The 24,223-nt window shown below is 34.4% G+C and overlaps 1 protein-coding gene across 1 annotated transcript in view; it reads left to right on the forward strand.

Moving 5' to 3' along the window:
• Positions 1 to 1,763: 1,763 nt before the first annotated feature.
• LOC124372671 overlaps positions 1,764 to 24,223 on the forward strand; it is a gene marked incomplete at its 3' end in the record, with an annotated part of 56,753 nt that continues 34,293 nt past the window's right edge. The window contains exons 1-8 of the mRNA XM_046831081.1: positions 1,764 to 1,847; positions 9,431 to 9,628; positions 13,451 to 13,614; positions 17,069 to 17,287; positions 18,009 to 18,149; positions 19,859 to 20,041; positions 20,376 to 20,584; positions 22,026 to 22,151. Of these exons, the coding sequence (XP_046687037.1) occupies positions 9,474 to 9,628; positions 13,451 to 13,614; positions 17,069 to 17,287; positions 18,009 to 18,149; positions 19,859 to 20,041; positions 20,376 to 20,584; positions 22,026 to 22,151 (1,197 nt within the window). The remainder of the gene's footprint in view (positions 1,848 to 9,430; positions 9,629 to 13,450; positions 13,615 to 17,068; positions 17,288 to 18,008; positions 18,150 to 19,858; positions 20,042 to 20,375; positions 20,585 to 22,025; positions 22,152 to 24,223) is intronic.

The raw sequence follows: 24,223 nt of genomic DNA on the forward strand, positions 1-24,223 counted from the left end.
GTATCATCTGCTCATCTATCGATACATGTTGGCTCCTAGGATTTTGAAGGGCAAGCGTGTCTTACGAAATTTATCATAGGAGCAACTTTCCAAAACTTGTTTGAGGATTTTTCCTCCTCAGTGACATTGACATTGTTACGAATGAGGAAAAACATAGTTCTCGTCATTGCATCTGCAACTTGTGCTACTCTGGTTTTGCGTGCCCAATTACATTCTGATTCTAGGATACTTCATGTGAGACATAATGATGTTGGCTCCAAAGAATTGTTTTAGCATTGCAGAAGTGAACAAACTACATTCTTTGCAGTAGTTGAAAGTATTTGTTGGGATGTTGCCAGAGCCATGTCATTAAACAAAGATTGTGGTACATACCTGTAGAATGTGTCAAGGGGAGACAATCTTTGAAGATTGAATGATTCATCAATTTCAGGAGCAGCTGGGTAGAGGTGAAAATACGTTGCTCATATTCCATGTATAACAACTCGAGGGTGCAGGTTGTGGTTCAGGAGGTGGACTGGTGTGCAGGTTGTTGAACTGCATTGTCCCACTTCCTCTTCTGAGGACTGGTCATCTTCAGGATGTCGTTTCTAACACAGCAATTGGAGCAAATGTCGGATCTGCATCCTCATCATCTGAGAATCCATCAACCTCAGACAGATCCCCATCCAAAATTTCATTGACGTAGTTTATCAAATAGATCTGAAAAAAACACAGATTTGTTAGATTTGTTGTCTAAGTTATGAGATTTTTATACAACTGTTTAAATAAGGTTTGAGCTAAACAAATACCAACATCTGCTATTTTAACCATATATTTGTTGGTAAAAATGTTTATTTATTATTAAAAACTGAAATTAATTACAGAAAAAATAAATCAAGAATTTTGCAAAATTGTAAATTTTTAGCAATGTTATATTCCGCAAACTGGAGAGTCCCATTGTCACCTATAGGTGACAAAACATTAAAACATGGCTAAGGTTAGGTAAGAAAACGAAATAAACTGAAAACACTGATTTGGTGTGAATGTAGAACTATTGGACAGGACTCTAAATTTGTCTAAAGGTCTAAATACAATTATTTATTATTGTACAAAATAATTACCTTCAGAAAACATAGGAAGTCTGCAAAGTCTGTCATGGCTCATTTTTGTGAAGTCATGGGCACTAAGCAAGCAGCAGGATAACAATGGTAGATGTTCCAGCATGTGGTGCAATTTAGTAGGAAACAAAGTAAATATGGTAGTAGCACTGAGCTCACTCTGTCGATAATGCAGATTTAAAAAAAAAAGTTGTCACCTATAGGTGACGCAGGGTCTTGATTAAATCACATTTCGAGATCCCATGGTGGTTGAGTTGTAATAAAACTGTATGGCAGCCTTCTGCGTTGTTTTTAGATATTGTTTTAAAACCAGTATCAATTAGTACGTCAACCATATCACCAATTTATGATGCCTCATAAGTGATAGTTAAATAAGAATGCATTGTCCAGTGGATTTTTGCATTATAAATCATGGTTACCTCTATTACAACTATAATAAAATAAAAATTTTAAATTCTATACTTTAAATAATTTTATTACTTGAAGATCATACAAGCATTGTGTATTTTTTCTTTGTACTAGTACTGTTACTATAATTAGGCTTGTATAACCTTTAACATGAATTCTGTTAAGAAAATTACCAACTATATTCAAAGTTATTTCGCTTCCCTATTGAATGATTTTGAAATATTATCAGGTGGATCGGAAGTTCCAGACAAAGAAAACTTTTCGTTTACGAAGAAAATTACCTTTAAGCGAAAGAAATTCTTTGTCCTCAAGAGACTCTTTCACCTCCAAACTAACAAAGAGGTAAGATTATTTTCATTATTTTACTTTAATAATGTCATTAATAAAAAATTGTTAATGTCAATGGGTAGCCTGCAATGGTTACTTTTAATTGGATGGTCTGATACCAAAGTGAACCAACTCCATATTTTTTAATTTTTCAGTACGAACAATAATAGATTTTCAATGTTTGATGCTAAATAGCACTTTGAAATTGAAAAACATATTGTTGTTTTGTGATAATCTGAAAAGTTACACTAATTGTATCTTCATAATTACTGAAAAAAATTAATATAAAACTCAGCAAGGGATGAAAATATTTTTTCAAAATTTTTTTGTACTGACATGGTTCAGTCTGGTTCATGAAACTTACCATTGCACCCTGGGTGCTTCAGTGAACCAATATTTATATGTAAAATAAGTTACTTAAAATATTTTTCTTTCATCTTTAAAATTACTGAATTGTATCTAAAATGTTCTAAGGTGGATTTTACTTCTAAATTAGGGAGGAATAATAAGTTCATTACTGATTTTTTCATTCTGATTTTATTATTTAAAAAGTGAGAAGACCAAACAAACACAGTATTACAAAATTAAAAACAGGTCAAATTTAATAAAACTTATAGATTATCAACCAATTCTTCATCGTTGATTTCACTGGTAGTTATTTCCTGTTTCTGGAACAAGTCTTCATAAAATCCATGGTGAATCGGTGGCACAAGTTCTAACATTGATTTTAAGTCAGCCTTTTTTTCAGAAGAAAGAGGTTTGCCGTTAGGATTCTTTGTGACTAAAGGAAGATGGTGAAGAGGAACTTGAGTCTTACTGGGTTCAGACCTCTTGGTTTCAAGGGTTTTTGATTTCTTTTTTTGGAGCCGTTTTACTGAGACTGATTGAGTGGTACTCAACATCACTATTGTGTGTGTACTTATAATACATGACATAAGGATGACTTTGTCTTACACATAAACTTCTGATCTTTAAACCATTCAACTTTTCTCTCCGTCACACTCTTTTCTGTTTGTAAGAGCTGCGCAAACTTGATCAGTAGTTTATCAAAATCTGTTTCCTTTATAGTAATGACTTCAAATGCTTGCTTCTTTGACCTACATCCCTTTATTATTTCAGCAAGCTGTTGTGGGACATAAATGTATTCGTGTCTTCTCATGCTTTTTTCTATGTGACCAAAATCCGTGTCGTTTGGCAAAAAACTGTGGCCTGGTATGGGAAATTTTTGCTCAATTTCTTTAATGTTGTTTAAAGGGTTTTGCACTAGTCGCATGAGTAGGGATACCATTTTGAAATTCCTATTCTGGCCACCACATGAGTCGCACCACAACACAATCTTTTCTTTTGTAGGATGGTCAGAAATGTATTTCAAAAGGCAGGATCCAATTTCATCTGGTCCCCTTCCTCCTTGACATTCATTCCAAAGGTGCATTGTTCCTTTTGACGAGGCACAGTCATGAACGCCTAAATTATAAACGGACAATTGCCTCTTATAATATGCTATTCCTGTAGGAACCTTTGGCAATGAGAATGTCTTCTGTAAATCAAAAGTTAAAACGGTGCATTCGCCGTTTTTTAGCAAATTGCATGTCCCGCTTCATTTCATCTCTTGCTGCATTTACTTTTCTATGGTGAAGCTCAGTATTGGCCAACACTTGATTGAGTTTCAATTTTTTTTCTGCAGAGTCTAGTTCACTCTCAATCGCTTTCTTCTGGACATTATATGAATCGCACACTTTACAGGTGTCCTTATGAGGTGTCTTAAAACCTAAATTGAAGTCTTTGTAAAAGATTTTTTTCATACATTGACTGAGACACAGTCTGATCTTTAACATTATCAGCTTCCATTTTTTGGGCATATAACCTATACATTAGACTTAAATTTAATTCAGCCCCTAAATACTTTTTGTTTGGATTATCTTTGCGACTGTAATGGCTAGTGTAGGCAGGAAAAGATGATATATGATTTTTAACAGAGTTAATTCGTTCATCCTGATAGTTTGTTATGAGGCGTATGTTTACCTCTTTTGTCTACAACCTCACCACGACTAACTTTCATCAGTGAGCGATGAATCTTCGCGCTATCTATTTTAAGTGTTTTTATAAACATACTTTTACAAATCCTGACATCAATATTTTGACATGGCAAATAATAGTAACGAGAGAATTCTCTCTTTGAATCATCAGAACCCTTTTTTTCAAAAGCATTTCGAACTTTAACAGACCTACCAATAATAGCAGTCTGTGTATCAAATGACCCTGAATTCCAAAAGAGATCAAAAAACTTTTTCCTTTCATCAATATTAACTTTTTCAGCGCATTTCATTCTACATTTACAGTCAAACGGTTTCAAATATTTTACTTGCAACAGGATTACCAACTAGTACTCTCATAAGCTTTTCCTGAGTTTCGATTTATCTTTCTAATATTTTTTTTTCCACTTAGCTGGATCTCCGTAGTTTCTCTTTCTTCTCTTCTTCTCGGGTGGGTTTTTCTTCTGTTGCTACGAGTGTTTTCCTGTCTCATTTCTGATCCATCTGCCCCAACATCTTTTCCATCCTTCTTCTTCTTCTTCTTCCTTTTTTGCTTAGAACCACATGGGACATCATCTGCAACATTAATGCCAATATAAAGCATGTACAAAGCCAACAATATAAAATAGTCCTATTTTATTAAAGTATGGTGGTAAAAGGATTACTGTAGTAATAATGTACCAATATATACCACACACAAAAAACAAAATAAGGTTTGTTTTATTAAAAAATGAATTAATTAATCTATTATCATTGTCTATAAGCTTTATAAAAATCCAGGGGCAAACAAACAATCAGCATTTTTACAATCTCGTCTGCCAGAATGAACTAACATCATTTAAATATCTGAACACTGTATGCCAGAGTGAACTAACTCCAAAATCCCAGTTATGACAACAGATAGTATATCGTGCATTGCAGATATCTGTTAACAACACTATTGAAAGGCTACAACATTAATATGTTACAAAAAACACAACCACAACAGCTGATATTATGGAGGGAATAGTTAGTTCACTTTGGCATAAGATGAAATGCTAATGTACACTAACCTATTGCATATAATTGAAATGACCTTAGATAATTAGTAAATGTGAAATATTACCTTCACTACTATCTTCAGCATGTTTGAGGTGGGATGTACTCGTCGCCAGAATCTTCAAAATAAGTCGGATAAACTGGAGTTTAAACTCACTATTTATTAAAGAAGAGGATGCACCATGAACCAACTCTAATGCGTCAGCCATGTTTTTCAGGAGTTAGTTCAGTCTGCCACACAAACAAAATCAAAATTCCCCGTATGGTAAAACAGAAAAATAAAATTTCCCTCACAAACTCAGCTGTTTAATATGGTTCTCTCTGGCATGTGAATGTATTGTATTTTATAAAGTAAGAAATGACAATACCGGAAAAAACATTGAAATTGGAGTTGGTTCAGTTTGGCATCAGACCATCCAATTGTAATCTTAGTTAGAATCCCAGTTCATACTAAATAAATAAAGTACTGATTTTGTATATGATATACTTTATTTACAGTTCCTGTTTTCTGTTGATCCATCTATAATTTTAATTTTTTTTCTCTAAGGAGGACTTTAATTCATGAGATGTTTTTCAAAAACATGGAATCCACTGTAAAATTTCAGACACTATGTTTTGTTTTTCAGATCATGTGAAGTTTGTTTATTCAGTTTTTAAAGTTGATATATTAGTTGTTTCATTTCTCTAGAAAAGGATTCTCAAACCACTCCAATTATGTCTTGGCTTAAGTCAGTGGATTTGAGAGATTCTGTCTCATTTCTATAATTTTTAAGAAAAGAATTTGTTATAAAAACATTCAAAGTAGTTTTTAATGGAATTATTTAAATCAATAAACGAACAAATGGAAGGTTTTAAATTTGTTTTGGTCTTATAGAGTACATTCCTATAGTAAGGACTTAAATAAATATTTGCAGGTCTGAATGAAGTACTATACAGTACATGCAGCACCATATACTGGCCATTTTCTGGAAATGCTGCTATTGTTTTTTTTGATCTATTGGAAGTGTGCACTGTTATTTGATTTCTCACTGCAATAGAATCTGCAGGTGCAAAATCCTTCTGGTGTCAAACCTATTGTATGGGCTTTACAGTAATGAGTAAATTATAGGTTTAGCAATGTGTCAAGACTTTTAAAATGGCTGCACTAATGTGTATGATGTGGGATGGAGTGGCAATTAGTCCCAGTAATGAGAATAAAATAAAATGAAACCAGATAGTTTCATTGCAGTCAATAATATACTTTGCACAAATAATATACTGAATTATTAAATCTAAAATGTTTTTATTCATTAAACATCAAGGCCACTTTCCAACTTCATTCTCCATTAATTCTATACCAATTACACCCACTTTCCAGTGCTGGAGTCAGTTTCCTCATCATGTGGACTCCCAGTTAAATGCCATAAACTTACCAAAAATGTAAAAAGCGTTTGACACTAGACAGAGTTTGTTATGATTTTTTAACACTTTGGGCATTTTTTAATTGAGTTTGGTAATCTGTTTATAAAATGAACACCTGTCTGTGAAGGTAAATGTTCATAAACCACCATTCTGTGCATTCCCGAACAGTAGTTCTCTCTGCCTCTTGTCTCAGTATTCATGTATGTCTCGTCCTCTGATTAAGGCACATTTAGACAAACAATTTAAAGTTGTTTCTAAGATGTAGAGACATGGCAAAGTCAACAGTTGCAAATTTTTTAATGCTGTCTTGGACAACTCTCTGAAGTTCAAATTGGCGATAATGTGAATTGATTTTTTTGTAATTTGAAAACTATCATAAAACTTTTTTTCCACAGGCTTCCCACAGTACGATTCTATATGAAAGGTGGGGATAAATTAAGCCGTAGTATGTTGTAATCAAGTCCTGACTTGGGCAGCGTTTTGCTAAATATATTAAGACAAACTCCTGAGGATAATTTGGCACAAACATGATCTAAGTGTTTTTTCCATGTCACCCTTTATCAAGGTGCGTTCCAAGGAACTTTAAGAATATACTTCCTACAATAATGTCTCTGCGACCATAACTGCAGGACCACTTTCAGTGTCTATAGAGCGCATTGAAAAGTTTAGGACATTTGATTTTGATGAGTTTATTTGAAGGTTGAGGCTATTGAAATGTTGGACAGAATTGTTAAGGCCAACAAAGGCCTGTAATTCCAAATTTTGTTTTGAGCTTCTTCTAAAACATGAGTCTTGTCATAAGCATACTGCTCTAGTTCTTTATTCAGTATTGATGATTCAATTACATTGACATATATATCAGGAAAAGAGTTGGACTGAATATTGATGGATGACCTCTCTTCTATGGTTTAAATATGAACTAATCACTAAAAGCGGCCGCTCTTCAGATGCCGTGATATTCTAATTTGTCAAGCAGTGTTTTGTGGTCAGCATAGTCAAATGTTTTAGAAAGGTTCAGAAACACACTTAATGATGACATTGCTCTTGTATTGAATTAATAAGTGCTATGTGATGCTATGAAGTGGGGATAGTATGTAAATAAATAAATAAGAATGTTATTGTTATTAAGATTTACATTCAAGCAATAGACAAAATCAAATTCACTATTTTATATTAAATTAATAACTTAGAACAAAGTTGGCATGCAATACAATTCGGAAAATCTAAAAAAAAAAACTCTAAAAGACAGACAAAATAATTTAGACCAACTGTGGTAACTACAGCAAAAGGTCAATCTATAACTTAATCTAACATAACAAACATCTTACAAAATATCACATAGACAGTTCTTTGGATTGAAAGAATTCCTGAATAGAATAAAATAGTAAATGAACTAAAAGCCATACAACTTATTGTTGAACAAAGCTATAGGTAGTTCTGCAATTTTTGAAGGGAGTTTGTTGAACATTTTCATACCTAGTACCTTATAACTTTTTTGAGATTTTGACAGTCTACAAAAAGGTGTATCAATAGATGTATTATTCCTTGTATTATAATCGTGGGTGTCCTTTTGTAATTCATGTGTGGACAAATTACTTTTTGTAAATTGTAGATGATTAGTTGTTTGTAGATGGTGCATATATTTAATACTTTTAGTGTATCATCTTTAGGATAGTTTAGTAGGCATATGGGTGGAAGTCCAAGAAAGAGTCAGGGAATAGCATCTAACCAATGTATCGATTTACTGAAGAATAAAAAGTGCTCATTTGACTTTTCAAACGGTTCGTGGTTCAGTGTATTAAAAAACTGCTAACGCCTTTGTGATGGCATTTAGCAGAATCTTAAACATTAAAATAGGCTGGTATACATCACTTCTGCCATACCATCAATATTTCTACTAATATTTCTGGTGACAATTTAAGATTGGAAACTTTGCATTATGTATGGCCAAAAAACAAAGAACTGTATCGCTTGAGATCCTGTGATTTTGATGGAAAATACAATGAAGATTCAAATTCTTTATTGCCAGAACATCTTCACAATTTATAGCAGTGTCAGAAACAAATTCAGCATAAACAAACATCTATGATATACATTGCCTAGGCCTAACACAAGTGTAATTCCAATTACAGCAAAATAAATATTGATGTCATATGGGCTGATATTTATCAATAATTTTTAACGTTTTTCTTAAAACAGTTATTTTCAAGAGATTTAAGATGAGAAGGAAGAGAGTTATAGAGTTTAATACCTGTTTCAGAGAAACAATTCACAGTGGTTTTAAAACTACATTGATATTCCAAGAGAATTAGAGTTTCTAGTCATTTGGTTATAAACAAATCTATTTGTTGGTATTGCATGTACATTTCTTTGTGTATAAAATAGAGAATCTAAAATATACATTGCAGGTAATGTAAGAATGCCATACTTCTTAAAAAAAGGTTTACAGTGAGTCCTTATGTTTACATTAGCTAAAATCGTGGTTGTATGTTTTTGTAAAATTAACAATTTTTTGTGTGTTACACTCATTGCCCCATATAATAATTCCATAAGATAAGCAACTATGAAGGTAGGCATAAATGGCAGTAATGAGGATGTCTGTAGTTACAATATATCTTAGCCTAATTAATATTAAAATACTCTTAGACACTTTATTGCATAACATTTCAACGTGTCTATCCCATTTGATGTTACTTTTAAGAATGACTCCTAAGACATTAACATAGTCAACGTTCTGTTGGGTAGGTTTTAAAATAAATTCTGGGGGAGTCTGGGTTATCTTTATTAAGACAAAGTGGATAGGCAGCTGATCAGTTCTCGATAGTGACACTAATATTACAAAGGACATCAGTAGCAAATTAATATTGTACTAAATAAAATAATAAAAAGCAATGTACACATTAACGTGACTAATTGTTACTTTAGTACTGTTGTTGCATTAGCCGTTCTAGCCCATGTGGGGCCATTTTCCATTTTGTTATGAATACGTGTTTTGGATTTTGTTTAGTTTAATATAATTGATTTAATGTTTTTTAATTTACTTCTTTTTCGTAGCTTTTTCTTTCTTTTTTCGTTTTTTTTTTATTTTACTACTGGGATGCTGTGTGATAGAGTTGTAAAACACAGTTCCAGGTTGAGTGTATCCTCTACCTCTAATCCGTGGGGTGATATGAGCAAGGTGAGCATAGCAAGTGATATGTTTGACACGGGGGAGGATGCGGAGACCAGACTGCGCAAGGACGAGGCTGCATGGCGTGGAGAGTTGGGACGTGACAGTATCCGCTCTCTATCAGGCATCTATGGTGATGGTGATATCTCCATAAGGTACAACTCTTAGTAAATTTGTCCGTATTTTTGTAGATTAAGTTTGTGTGATATAGATTCCAAATGATAGAGGTTGGAGAGTAAAATATTCCTAATATATTGATTTTGAAAATTGGTAAAAGCCCAGATAATCCTTTCTACTGGCACTTGTTGTGTATTCTACACGTTATGTATGTCCTCCATTGGAATTTTCAGTGTATCCTCTCCTCTCATGCTTTTTGTCATAAATTTACTCTAGTGCACAATATGAATGATTCAGATTTGAAAAAGAGAAAAATATTTATTTGAAAAAAAAAAACAAGTAAATAGTTGGTTTAGGACCAAGCTGCATAAAAATTATATAAATATTTTCACATGATGATCAACTTTTGTGGAAAAACTGAATTGCTATGTATTTCCAACCCTATCTCTATTTATCGCTCAAATAATGTAATTTTAATGTATATTAACCCTTTAAGAGTCATGAAAAATTGGACCTGATCCTTGATTAAGTTACAATTTTTTTTAATTTCCAATGTGTAAAGTTAAATTTATTTTTGTTTCTGTATGTCAAAATAGAGTTATTTAACAGTAAATAAAATTTGTTTAGCCCTTTTTGGATTTCCTAGGCTAATTTTTAACTTTTGAGAATATCGTATAATAGCAGTGTAGTTGTCACTATTTTTTTATCATTTATTCAGTAAATAGGGGAATGAAACAGAGTTTTACAGATAAACATATACTATATTAAAAACTAATAAAATTAGAAAGATACAAATGTAGACAAAGAGTGTTTATTTGGTGGCGGGCTGTCACAACTGGCATTCCGTGTGTCTCCTGCAAGCCACTGTTATCGCGTGGACTTTGAACCTTCTTATCGCTCGGCAACCTGTAGGACGCCCTTGCGGGGTTTGAATTGTGTTTCTTGCTTTCTGAGAACATCCTTATGACCATAGTAAAATATGAAAAAGTTTGGGGTTGACCAAGTAATTGCTCAGAATTACCAAATCTTCAAATTCCGAAAAGTCTGAATTCGCTATTCACACGAATAATTGTAAAAAAAAAAAAAAAATAATAAACACTGGACACTGCTGTATATAATACTAGCTGACCCAGCGAACTTTGTTCCGCCTTAAAGGCAATATCACATGATCACATTTTGTACTTTTTAAATTAGGATAATTGTAAATAAAAAAATATAATTATTCAATGATTTCTTTATTTGCCATTTATTGTAGCACCTTGTGATAAACCATTTTTTGTTTTTTTTTTTATTAGGCGCGAAAAAAATAACGCGGAAGGTCTTCCGACCTGTGAACATGCCACATATAATGGACCATGGGAAAAACATGGATGTTCGAGATTAAGACCACAAACTTTTAACGATTGGCCTTGTGACTTATTTACAGTCATGGCGAATGCAAGACGGATCAGAAATTGAAGTCGTTTTAAATTGAAATGGCATGTCGGTTGGGATCATCGGGATACTCGGAATGACAACTTCCTCACCTTTGAATTTTCCTTTGAGTATTGTGGCGTAAATAAAATTGTTCATCAATTTACTTACCACCAAATGTGTTCCGTTGCACAGTTTTGGCTGGTTTAAGTTTTTAAGCATGATTACAACAACCAAACTTTAGTTGTAAATTGTGCTGTGGTAAGCCAGGTACATCCAAGGAGTTTAAAAATTCAATTGGATAGTTGGTGGCATCACCTTCATTTGCTACACAGTCAATAGATTTGATAGAATGCAGTGTACCAATGATCTCATTCTGAATTATGTAGTTTATGTCATCTACATCTTTATTCTTAGCTACCAAAATTGCTCGCTCACTCAACCATTCATTATTTTTGAGGTTAGTAATGATGTTTGGGAATACTTTGTTAATGAGTTCGTCTTTCGATGAGACAAAGTTATAGAAATTCGGAGGAAATGAAATCAATCCGCTCGATTCGTCGACAGGTACTCGACGATTACCGATAGTCAGCAATTGCTCAGAGAAATCTTCAGCAGATGTATCGTTCAACAATGCAACTCTCATGTTTGTTGTCAGCTGAAGTTTCTTAACATAGATTCGATGATTTGAGGGCAAGCGTTTATCTCGTCGGCAGCAGTCGATCTGGGAATTACTAGCAATGTTTGGCGGAAATCGCCAGGCAGTAAAATCATTGAGCCTCCAAAACATCTCGAGTCATTACGTAGATCTTGCAATGTTCGGTAGAGTGCTTCCAATGCACGTTTATGCGCGATTGTGCATTCGTCCCAGATGATGATCTTCAATTCTGATAAAACTTTGGCCATAGCGGAGTGCCATATTGCATGTTGGTTTTTCAATATATTCCAGATTTAACGGCAATTTTAATGCAGAATGTGTCGTACGACATCCTTTTAGTAATGTGGCTGCTATTCCAGAAGAAGCAACTGCAACCGCAGTGTTGGATCTTGCACGAAACAGTGGCTAAAATTACTGACATGAGGAATGTCTTACCAGTTCCACCAGGGGCATCCAGGAAATAGAAACCACCATTTCCATCATCAGTTGCCTTCATTAATGTATCATAAACTTCCATTTGTTAGGGATTCATCAGGGGTACATTCGTTTGAACTTCTAAATCTAATTCCTGGTGATCATATTTACGTTTCCGTTCCAATTCTCGATTAAATGCGTCATTCATTTCACAATTTGGCACTGGCATTCCTAACCTGACTAATAAACTACTGCATATGAGATAGCACATGTCTTCAATCAAAAGCAAGGCCCTATTATGTATCTCCTAATTCATTTCAAGATTGGGATTTCTTGAATTGACACGAATTTGATGTAAAATATCTTCTGCCATATTATCCTTGTATTTGTGCCATAGGTTAGATGGGTTCGATGGAAAGCATGTCGAAATGATGATAGCAAATAATGTAATCTGACTTGGAGATGCAGAGATAATTGCTCTCAATTGTAAAAAATTAAAATTTGAATTGTATTATCTGGATAGAGTAAAGTCTATGTTTAACAGTGATTGCAGAAACAGTTGAAACAAAATTTGCTGTTTCTCTTAAGCTTACTCTATGCTTTCAAACTATAAGTGTAAAGAAATGTAAAATAGTAATTAAATGATATAAACATATGTTTTTTTTTGTCGCATTATACATGTTTACAAAGAACAGCTGATTAAATTTGAAAAGGCTCTTTCACTTAATAACATATGTTTGCTGCAATGCATTTCTTACGGGTATTTCTGTAACTTTTAGAGACCAGTGGGGCGGAATCCTGAATCGGGAACGGGATAAAAAGTATCCTATGTTCTTATCCCAGTTCTTAGCTACCTCCCTACCAATTTTCAGCCAAATCGGATCAGGCGTTCTTGACTTATAAATAGTGTAACTAACACGACTTTCTTTTATATATATAGATTAATAATTTACTTTTAAAAGAATAGGACACAACAGAAAATTAGCGATAACCGAAATACATGTGCGTGTACCGGATGCTTCTCACTAACTAACTGACTAGATGCCTTGACAGGAGCTCCCGTCAATGACTTTGTGAAAGGCGTGGGGCCATGCCCGCTAGACAGTGTTTGGCCAATTAGAAGCAACTGCCACTCCCACTGTAATAAAATTCGAGGCAGGGCAACCTGTCTGTATGTCGCATGACTACTAGAACCATCTAGCAGCAAAATATTCAACTAACATAGCAGTAAGAAGAAAATAAAGAATGCAAAAACGCGGATCCACGGCAATAACGTTTTGAGCTTGTAGTGGCCCTCCGCGGATCCGCGTCAATAACGCTGGAAAGGTTAAAATATTTATTAAATAATTTTTAAATAGTGATATGTTGTTCGTAGAACTCAGGGAGAGAAATTGTCCATCAGCAGTTTTCTGCGGAGTGGGAGTGGGCCACTCGGCTGTTTGGAGAAGGCTGAAGATGCGCAACGTCCCACCTTCGGTTTGCCAGTGGTCAGTCCCCAGAAGAAGCCCAAGGCCCGTCCAATCCTGCCTCCTCCAGAAGGTAGTCGTGGATCTATCCTATTCATTTTTTACCTTTGGTAAATGTAAATTATATTGAAGGTTGAGGAACAGATCAACCATAATTTTGTGTTATATGTTTTTAGAAATGATTGCCTTTTTCTAAGTGTTAAATTACAGCACTTACAGACAACACTCTATAGGTCCCTATATTTGTTTTGACAGTAAATGCTAAATTTACAAATTAAGCTATTTGGTTGTAGTAATTTTCGAAGTACACAATGTATTGTATGTTACTCACCTCGCTTAAGCCTAACTCAACATATTTTGTTAAATCAAATTTTGGTTATAAATATGCGAAATTATGGCTATAATATTCTTGAATTATACTTCTTCACAACTTTATCATGTTCTTCTATGTATACTTTTTATCCATTTGGAGGTTTAGAGGAAGGTATGCTACATAATTCAGCATTGTAGCATTTTAATAGGTTAGTCAGTTTGTTAAAAACGTTAATCTGATTATTATTTAACTGTACACTTTGTACAAATTTGACACACCTGTAACGACGAGGGGTATTAGAAAAATAAGATTCCCATGATGTTTTAAAATAGACAGCTCTATATTTCTACTTAGTGTTATACATCAATTTAAAACTTAAAAGTTAAGCTATTTTTCCACATAATCACTGTTTCTGTCCAAACACTTTTGTGGCCGATGCTCCAACTTTTCTATCTCCATGTTGTAGAATTCTGCCACCAATCTTTTGAGGAATCGAGTAACCTCTTCCTTGACTTCATCATCGGTACTGAAGCGTTGACCACCCAAGTGTTCCTTTAATTTTGGGAATAAGTGATTCAAGATTCAAAGATTCAAAATTTCTTTATTTACATAATCGTTAAGATTAGTAATGGCGTCAAATACAAAGTTACTAACTATTACAGTGTAGAACATTAATTAACATATTATAAAAACATGTAATGTTACATGATCAGTGATTATTACTTGACACAAATGTTAAAACTGTTAAACATTAAAAATAAAGCAGTGTTAAATGAATACAATCTGGCTGCATATGAAACTTCTACAGAGAAAAATGTACATATGAAATAGAATGAAAAAATCTAAAGTTAACATTGATGATACAAAATGAAACAAGTTGGAGTTAAAAATGGACATGTCAAAGTTTGTGTTAAAATGCTCTATCAAAGTGGTAAAATAATTTCAAGTTAGTGCTAGTTGAAATGTTGTTTCCAGTTATAGAACTCTGCTAGGCTGTAGAAGGGTCGGTCCTGAAGCCAACTCTTCAGGCGGCGTGGAAACTTTTGTACTTCTGTCTTCTTAAGGTCTTCTGGTAGAGAGTTCCACATTTTGGCGCCAGTGTAGCTGGGTTTCTTCTCAGTCCTACTAAGATGATGCACAGGAAGGCAGTAGTTGGTTGCGTGCCTGGTGTTATGGTGGTGGATCTGTGCTCCATTTCTTGCCGCGTCTGGCGCCTTGATGTGTATATAAGTCACAACTTCTAGAATGTAGATGCTTATGACTGTGAGGATATTCAGGCTCTTGAAAGTGTCTCTGCATGTTTCTCTTGGTTGAAGGTTCCCTAGAATTCTGATTGCTCTTTTTTGTTCTAGGAAGACACGTTGTAGGTTAGTGTTAGTTGTTCCTCCCCATACAGCTATTCCATAGCGTATGTGTGTGACTCAAAGAGTGCATAGTATGCAGTCTTGGTAGTTGTGGTGTCACTTATACTTCTCACTCTTCTCAGCACATACAGTCCTGTGCTAAGTTTCTTGCAGAGTAAGTTGATGTGTTGTGTCCACGATAAGTCTTCATCAATTGTAACTCCAAGGTATTTGGTGGAGCTAACTTCATCAAGTTCTGGTATTCGTGTGACAACTTCTCTGTTTCTTCCTAGTACTAGTTGTTTTGTTTTCTTTTCATTGAGGACAAGGTCATTATTGTGGCAGTATTGGATTGCCATATTTATGGCTGTGAAGGAATCAATTTCTAGTTGTTCTGTGTTTTCTCTGCCAAGTAATAACACTGTATCATCTGCGTACATTAAACAGTTGCAATAGAGCTCAAGGAGTTTAGGAAAGTCGTTTGTAAAGAGTATGTACAGAACAGGGCCTAGAACCGATCCTTGAGGGACTCCTCTTGTGATCTTCTTCGGATGTGATCTTACTAATTCTAGTTTTCCATTGTTTATAGTGTTTTATCTCCACCAGTTGTTTTCGGTCTGTTAAATAGGTTTTAAACCACTCTTTTGTTGTTCCCCGAATTCCTAGTGATGACAGCTTTTTAAGGAGATGTTTGTGGTCAAGACAATCAAAGCTTTACTATAGTCAAGCAGAGTAGCAGTAGTTGTATTTCCTTCTTCCTGTTGGTCAATGATGAATTCCACCAGACTAATCAAAGCAGTGGTTGTGGATTTTCCAGGCATAAAACCATGTTGGTATTTTGTCAGAAGTTGATTGTTTGTTAGGTGTTTTTAAAGACGAGATAGAACTATTTTTTCAAAAACTTTTGATATGGTTGGAATTAAGGATATCGGTCTATAATTAGATGGTTGTGCTGTACATCCTTGTTTGTGTTTTGGATATACTTTTGAAAGTTTCAAAGCTGATGGAAAGGTTCCAGTAGAGAATGATTTGTTAGCAATATGAACTAAAGGCTCTATAAGGTCGTCTTTACACAATTTTAATAGCCTAGAGGAGACTTTATCATAACCTGAGGAAGTTTTTGGTTTAAGTTCATTGATAATCACTTGGGGCTAGGTCTGGGCTGTAGGGGGGATGGGGCACAATAGTCCAGGAAAAATTTGTCAGCAGTTCTTGAGTTTGACATGAGACATGAGGTCGAGCGTTTCATGGAGAAGCTTCACATCACTGGACAATCTTCCTCTCGGGCGGTTCCGGATCGCGCGTCTCAGTTTTCTTAATGTGTCGGAATATCTGTCAGAGTTTACTGTTGTTCCATGAGACAAAAAGTCGATCAAAAGCATGCCCTTCCTGTCCCAAAAGACAGTTGTCATGACAGGCCGTCCACTTCGGTTTTCATCGTGAATTTCCATGCGGCCTTCACTGAATTCTCTACATCATTTCCGAACGTATACAGATATCATTTCAAACTGAACAGATATGCAGTTTTCCCCATGACGAATTTCAATAGGTGAAATCTGTTTTGCATTTAAAAAACGTATCACAGCACGAATTTTGCATCTGGCGGTAACAACGATAGGGAACTTCATCTTCGAAGGTAGCTAGGGTGGCACTGTTGGACATAGCAAGGCGTGAGTGGTATGGATAGAGAGAGGGACAGCTGATGGGTAAGACAGTGTTGCCTGATTTCTCCCAACATATCGCATTCTGTCTTGGCGGCATAGGGAACCTTATTTTTCTAATACCCCTCGTATATATCCTCAAACTTACTTAAGAAGTGTATCATGTTAGTTTCACAAATACATGACAGTAATGGAGATTTATGTTATTAGACAAGCTGACTTTTTGTGTGGATCAAGTTCCAACCAAGGACACAACAGTAGAAGTGGAGAAAGATCCGTGGAATGTGGAGTCACTGGTGGAACAGTTCTCTATGGTACATGGAGATAGGGAGAGTGATGTGTCTGTACCCAGTCTGTCATGTATTGGCGAACTGCTATCGGAGATGAAAGAAGGACTCACTCCGAAGGACATCATGGACAGACTTATGAGTGAGTGAACTTAAATTATAGCTTTGGTGGAATAAAATAATTTCAGCTTTATTCAGGTGCACCATTTGACTGCTTTATAGAAGTTTACTAAAGTAATGAAAAAGGGCACAAAATTTGAATCTTACTTCTTAAACTTACATGGCTATTATCATAACTAAGATCTAAATTCTTAACTGTGTTCGCAAAGTGTCAGTGTGGTGTGAACCGGATATAATAATATATATATATATATGTATATATATATATATATATATATATATATATATATATATATATATATAGTTGTAGTAATATCTATTACAACATATTTTTGAAATATGGGTTTCCACTGACATTTTGTGATAGTACTACAAATACTACAAATTACACAAATTAAAATGTGTAATATGTCAAATATACACAATTTTTCAAAATATCAGAACAATTGTATTCTTATTGTAGAACTGCGGTACAATAAATCTAATTTCAAAGTAAAAAAATACAAAAATAAAATTCTGAACATCCTGATATTTGAAAAATAGTATTTTTCAACAGTCACAGGCATGTCTATATAATATTCTCAGAATTTCTTCACTTGTCCGAATATCTCTAGGTTAGTACCTAAAGGTTTAGTTTATCAAATTTTAAAAAGTGTCATTCTTGTTGAATAGTCCTTCCATTTGAATTGATTTTTTATTTTTGATGTTTGAAATATTTTACTGTTTTGTTCTCTTTTGATTAGATGCTTCAAAAAAGGTATCAAGTAAAGCCAGGAACAACAAAAGTCAATTGTTAACAAGTTCAGTTATTAACCTGGATAGTACTTCACTGTCTCATTGCGGTGATCACCAGAAGTTGAAAACTATTCCCTCATTCGTTGATGGTAAGTTTTTGTACTAAAAATATAGATAATGTTATTGTAGATGTTATGGTTGGCTACACACGCACACTTCTTGTTGTGGTATCAATTGTCATCCCTTTACCCTCATAAAAGTATTTTAAAAATTATTTTTAGCTCAGCTGGCCACAACTATTTCTGTTTCAGCTTACTAGTTGCACTTGCAAAACATAAGATAATAAAATAACATATCAAATTTGTTTGTAATAGTGAAGAAAAAAAAATGCAAAAACGGTTGTTTTGGGTCTGGTACACTTATTAAAAACTACACTGATATTGTCAAAATTCCATTCAAACCAACCACTGTTAAAGTGGGCCCCCCTGCCAGCTTTTTCCACAGACCAGTAACCCTCATACATACAGACTGTAAAAATCCCTAACTTCAGGTGCGGGAATTGAACCCGTGACTCCAAGACCAACTCCCACATCTGAGAGTAGCGCCTTAGACCTCACAGACATCCTGACTTGATGTTTTGGGTATGCAAAACTCATGATTTCACCAAAAAGCGCTCACTCAATTATCGCTTTGGCAGCTCTAATGAGTCATGATCATTACCGATGCTTAAAAGAGCTACATTTCTCTTGACAGTATTTGTAGGAATACCTCTCAAGCATATCTCAAATTTGTTCAATATTCATAAACAATATTTTAATATATGTGTATTTTGTTAAGAACAGAGTTTACAGAGTTTACAAAAACCTTTATTTCCAAAATTTACAGAGTCAGGTGCTTGGAAGCACGTGTGACTTATTATTACAATATAATGCAATACATTAAAACAAAATATACATGCAGTTGGCAATTCAATGTTTTTTTCTTATTTTTTATGTTTTCTTCCACCATGGTGCACAAATACTATACTTCTACTATCAGTCCATAACATATACTTAATTTACTACTTATATAATCCAGATTTTAACAAGAACCATCTCACAAAAACGAGGTAAAAAAATTAATAAGCATAAATTTATTAAGTTTTAACAAATAAATAAATATATAAATAATAATATATCAAATATCAATTTTTGGCCAGAACACTTTCTATCCCCATGAACAACCCCAAAACATTAAGGTCAACAAAACAATATTCAAAATATCAACAAGCATAAATATATAAATAGATTTAACAAACAAATAATTATCAAAACAGCAATAGAGAATTATAAATTTCAAAAATATCAACAAGCGTAAATATATAAATAGATATATAAATAGAAACCTGAGAGGGTCTTCTTAAACTACTGTTTTTGTCTGTCCGTAGAATAACTGAATTGTGATAGAAAGGTCCAAATAGAGATTGCTATTGATACAAGAGGAACGGTATAAAATTTAGGATGATAAGGTCAAAATTAAAATTAAAATATTATCCAACATTTTTACATTTTTTTATGGGTAATTAAGATGGCGTTGGGAAAATCATGGAATAAACTCATTTGTAAGACTGAGAACAGTAATACAGTTATTATGTGATATAGTTACATATAAGTTTCCTGAATTGGTTGGTAAGATTTTCATTGCATTTTATTGGGTCTTTTGGTACTCTTGTATCAGTTCATTACTATCCAGAAAATTTATATCAGGATCTGTATATTCAGCATTCTGTATGTTGTGTGTGATACTCTACTCCCTTTTGTAAAGTAATGTCTAATGTATATGTTGCACTCAGAGTGAATAACTGATGTTGATTGTCCAGGAGAGAAAAGTTTCTGCCGAGGGTATGAGTCGGACCGCAGCACTCGCTACAGTTCCAGCTTCTGTTCCCGTCTGTCCCTGGATGAGGGTCCCCCGGCCATGGCTCTCCGTAATGGACCTGTCCCCAATGTAGAAACCATCACTATAAATGACAGTGTTGACCCATCAGTCTGCAACATTACTGGTAATTTAAGAGTATTAAAGTATAACTTTAATTGTTACTGTCCTAAAAGTACATTTTATGGTAGTGATATAAAACATTAAAAAATGTATTTTATAATTATATTTCTTAAATTTTTAAAATGTTAAAAAAGTCCTTTAAAACTTTTAATGTATGTATAAATAGGTTATAACAGGAGTTAAACTGTGTTTACACTGGCAAGAAGTTGTGCAAGTTTTGTAGGCAGTAAAAATTGTAGTCTAAATGGAAGCAACAGGTCTCGTGATCATTGTCGGGCAGGTGTACCTTAAATGTTTCATTTAAATGCTTACTCCAAGACATTGTTGATTTTTTACAGACTTCGGTGGTGAAGAAGAAGAAGCATATGTTTGTGTGCTGACACCTGAATCTATGGACTTTGACATTTTCAATGACTTCAACAGGGAACAGCATTATACCATCAATAAGGCCTGCTATGTGGATGGCCAGAGGCGGGACGCTGCTGCCCTGATACACATTCCTGTCAGTAGGATGACATTACAACCAGGGGAGAAGAGGGTTGTCTCTGTAAGTGCACTTGGCAGTCCATGCAATTATGAGTCCTCTGTTAGTGAAATTGGCATTCCTGGATCATTAGATTCCTTTTCGCCAAAGAAATTTCTTGTGAATTGTGTTCTGTGTATAGAGAAGACATTATCAGCTATACTGTAGTTAAAAATGATGGATCTTTTTATGAAGGATGAATTAATATTTATGATGAATAGCGAAGTGGCTCATGTGTTTTGGTCACATCTTGAACAAATTAATCACAAGGTTAGGGAAAATCAAAGGTTCACAATACTAGATCTTTCACAGCTTTTTCCACAGATATAAAAAACTCTAGTATGTACTCTCGTTGATAATTGTAACTGAGAAACTGATAGCCAAAGTAAACAAACTTTAATGTATGTGTTAGTTTTTATATTAAAATTGTGCCCGATGGGTACCCAAATTCTTGACTGATGAACTCAAAACAAGGATAATGGGGTTAGCTGTTATAATTTTGCATCTGGTACCATAAAAAAGGTGACACATTTTCTTAACTTGAAACGTGAGTTTCTTATCTCAATGTTAAACGGAAAAGACCGACCAATGGAGTAGATTGACTCCTTTTCACCACAAAAACCCAGCTGTGAAAATCACCACCTTAAACTATTTGTTAGGTAGAATTTAATTCAATAGGTATCGAAAATCTTATACCTAGTTATATATGAGCTTAAATGTAAGTAGTAACTATGTTGAAATATAGTGAGTTTTCTTTCAATGCTTATAATATAAAAATGTAAAAAATACATGTATTGTTTTTATTTATTGAATCGACTTACTTTTCAAATTACTTTTGTGAAACATAGACAATATTACCAAAATTATTGGTAACCTTTGAGTATATGCACAGTTTGAACAGCAATAGAATTATCAAAAGGGAACTAGCGCATCAGAAATAAAATATGTTTCATAATATCAATTTTTGTTTTAAAGTAAATTTCATTAAATTCTGTTTTATTCTTCTAAACACAGGTTTTGTGATGTTGATAAATATAGCACCTCTGTATTAACATAGTGACTTTTCTTGCCCTCATACTCACGCTTATATCACAGTAAAACTTAACAAATAAAAACAATTTTCTATAATAAATTACATAGATAAATAAAAATACAGACTATCAAAGAAAAACTAAAATTATTTCCTCATTGATAAGGCTCTTTATAGTTTTAATGAACTGTAAATGATGATAATTTCGTTGCTGTTAACATAAAAATAGTTTTATTAATGTATTCAATCAGTTACTGTGTTTGGTTTCATGTTTTAAATAATTATCAAACTTATTCAGTGTTTATTTAAATGTAGGTGAATAATGTGATATCATTCAGTGTGCAAATTATATTGGTGTATTAAGAAATTTAGAATTGAATTAAACTTACTAAAATATTGGCTCTGCATTTTTATTTTGACACTATTGTGTTGTAGGTAACAGTTGCAGCTCTGATCGGAGAAACGATTAAGATCAAGGTGGAAGTGACGAGATTTGATCCGGTGACTCAGGAGAGGGAGGTTAACAATGTGTTTGGCAAAATTGTGGCAGAGATTCCTAAGGTATGTGGATTCCGTATAGTGATATTGTGTGCCAGTTCAGTCATATAGTGAACTTTTATAAAAAATAACCAATTGTGTGGTGTCACAGAGTGCAAACTTCTGCTTGCAGTCCCCAATGTCAAGTGGATAAAGAAACCCAGTAAGAACTCTGGAGTTGAATAGCTTCTTAAACTTTTCTGTGTTTGATTATAAAGTCATAAATCTCCAGTGCTGTTATCAATAATGGTCCCATTTGCTGTCATGGGTCGGTTCATGATAGATCATGCTTGCTAATAGTTAATGTGCATTAGAAAATACAGAGAATGGTTTGCTGAAACAGTGCGTAAGCTCCAATCTATTTTCGCTTAAAACAGTGCACCAAATGTCATCTGTCTGAAGATTTATTACAGAATTGAAATAATCTGATTTAGTGTTGGACTTCAAAAGAGTAGTGCGTAGTTCATAAAGCACAGCAGGTCAGACCCTTGAAAATAATGTGAGGACAATCCTAGTACATCGATTTGTTGGCATAGTTAGGGGTTAAGCTTCATTCAGAGCAAATTTCTAACTAGTCAAATACTTTCAATTATTCCATTACAAAATTCAGTTTGCACAAGAGATCAAGTAAAACGGCTTGATTCTTTAAATCAGTGCAGGAGACACAATTGATTTGCTGCACGGATGGTTAGCAGTACATGTAATTTAAAGAAAATGGTAAACGTAACTGACATGATTTAACACCCTGTTACTACTTTCTCTGAGACTACTTGGTCACTGTTATAAATCAATAGTGCACAGACTATCCAAGCCCTCAAGGAGGAAATTTATTGTGTTTTTAATTATATTCAGCTGCAAATATGTGAGAATGTGATAAACACTTTGTCAGAAAAGTTAGAGCTTGCCAGCAAGTTGCGGTTTGGCACTTCTCAGACATAATATTTCATAAGACAGAATACTGTACTTATTTTATTCTATAAATTTGACATAGAAATATATGGTTTGTAAGCATTTTAAAAGGAACCTACTCTGGGTACAGCAAAAAACCAGTGTGTCACTTAAATCTGGGCAAACTAATGGATGTCCAGGAATGGCACATCACTAACCGCAAATCTCATTGTGGGGTGCAAAGGTTGATTGATAGGTCTAGTCTACTGCGGGAGATGACTGTTGGAGTTAGTGGGACTCTCCAAGTGTTAAGGGCTGTTGCTAGCTTAGACATAAGGGCACAAGAGCATCCCCCCCACCTGGTTTGACTGGAGAGGTTGGTTTAAAGCTGGCTTCTCCCCATCTTTCGAGGAGACATGACTGAGATCATTGCCCTAAACCCTTCCCCATGGATCTTAACAGGAGGGGCCCCTACCACCAACCTTATCCATCCACAATATCCTGTCACTCCGAAGCAGCGCAATGGTTCTTTTAGGACAATGTGTAATTTCAAAGCTTCTTGTCTTAAGAGAACAAAAAAATTTTAAACCCTATATTGTTATTGGGACACCATTAAGGAAAAATTACTATAGGTCTTGATCATTACAAATTAGTTCCACCATAACCATTTTTATAAAATTCTATTTTATTTTATAGAGAATAGGTTTGTTAATTTGTATTAAATCTATTTTTTTGCTAAGATCGAATCCACAGATGAATGTAAGCTGTGTTTTTTAACACTACGTTTCGAGATCTGCAATCTGATCTCTTCTTTCAGGAAAAGTAAACTAACCTAATTCATTATTACTAACTAGGTTAATATAAACAAAATCTAATAAAGCGTTGTGGCACGCCTAAGTCAGGATATAACAACCTACATGTTGTTTGGTCAACTTCACTAACTCTAAAGGACATGCACTTAATACAAAAACTATTACCTTACACTAATAATTAATAACATAATCTACGGAATTCAGGTAACAATACGTCTTCACTCAGGTCTACTTACCACCTACGACTGACCTGAGGGACTAGCCATGGTAATACGTGACGGGCCTGGCTAAAACAAGTTGGAGGAAATACAAGGGTAGGGGGTCAGGATGATTGGGCCCCTCTCCCCCCTCCCCCCCCCACCCAGGCCCCTCCTCCCCCCCGCCACCACGCCCCCC

Source organism: Homalodisca vitripennis, unplaced genomic scaffold (assembly GCF_021130785.1).
Source record: "Homalodisca vitripennis isolate AUS2020 unplaced genomic scaffold, UT_GWSS_2.1 ScUCBcl_3775;HRSCAF=9518, whole genome shotgun sequence".
NCBI lineage: Eukaryota > Metazoa > Arthropoda > Insecta > Hemiptera > Cicadellidae > Homalodisca > Homalodisca vitripennis.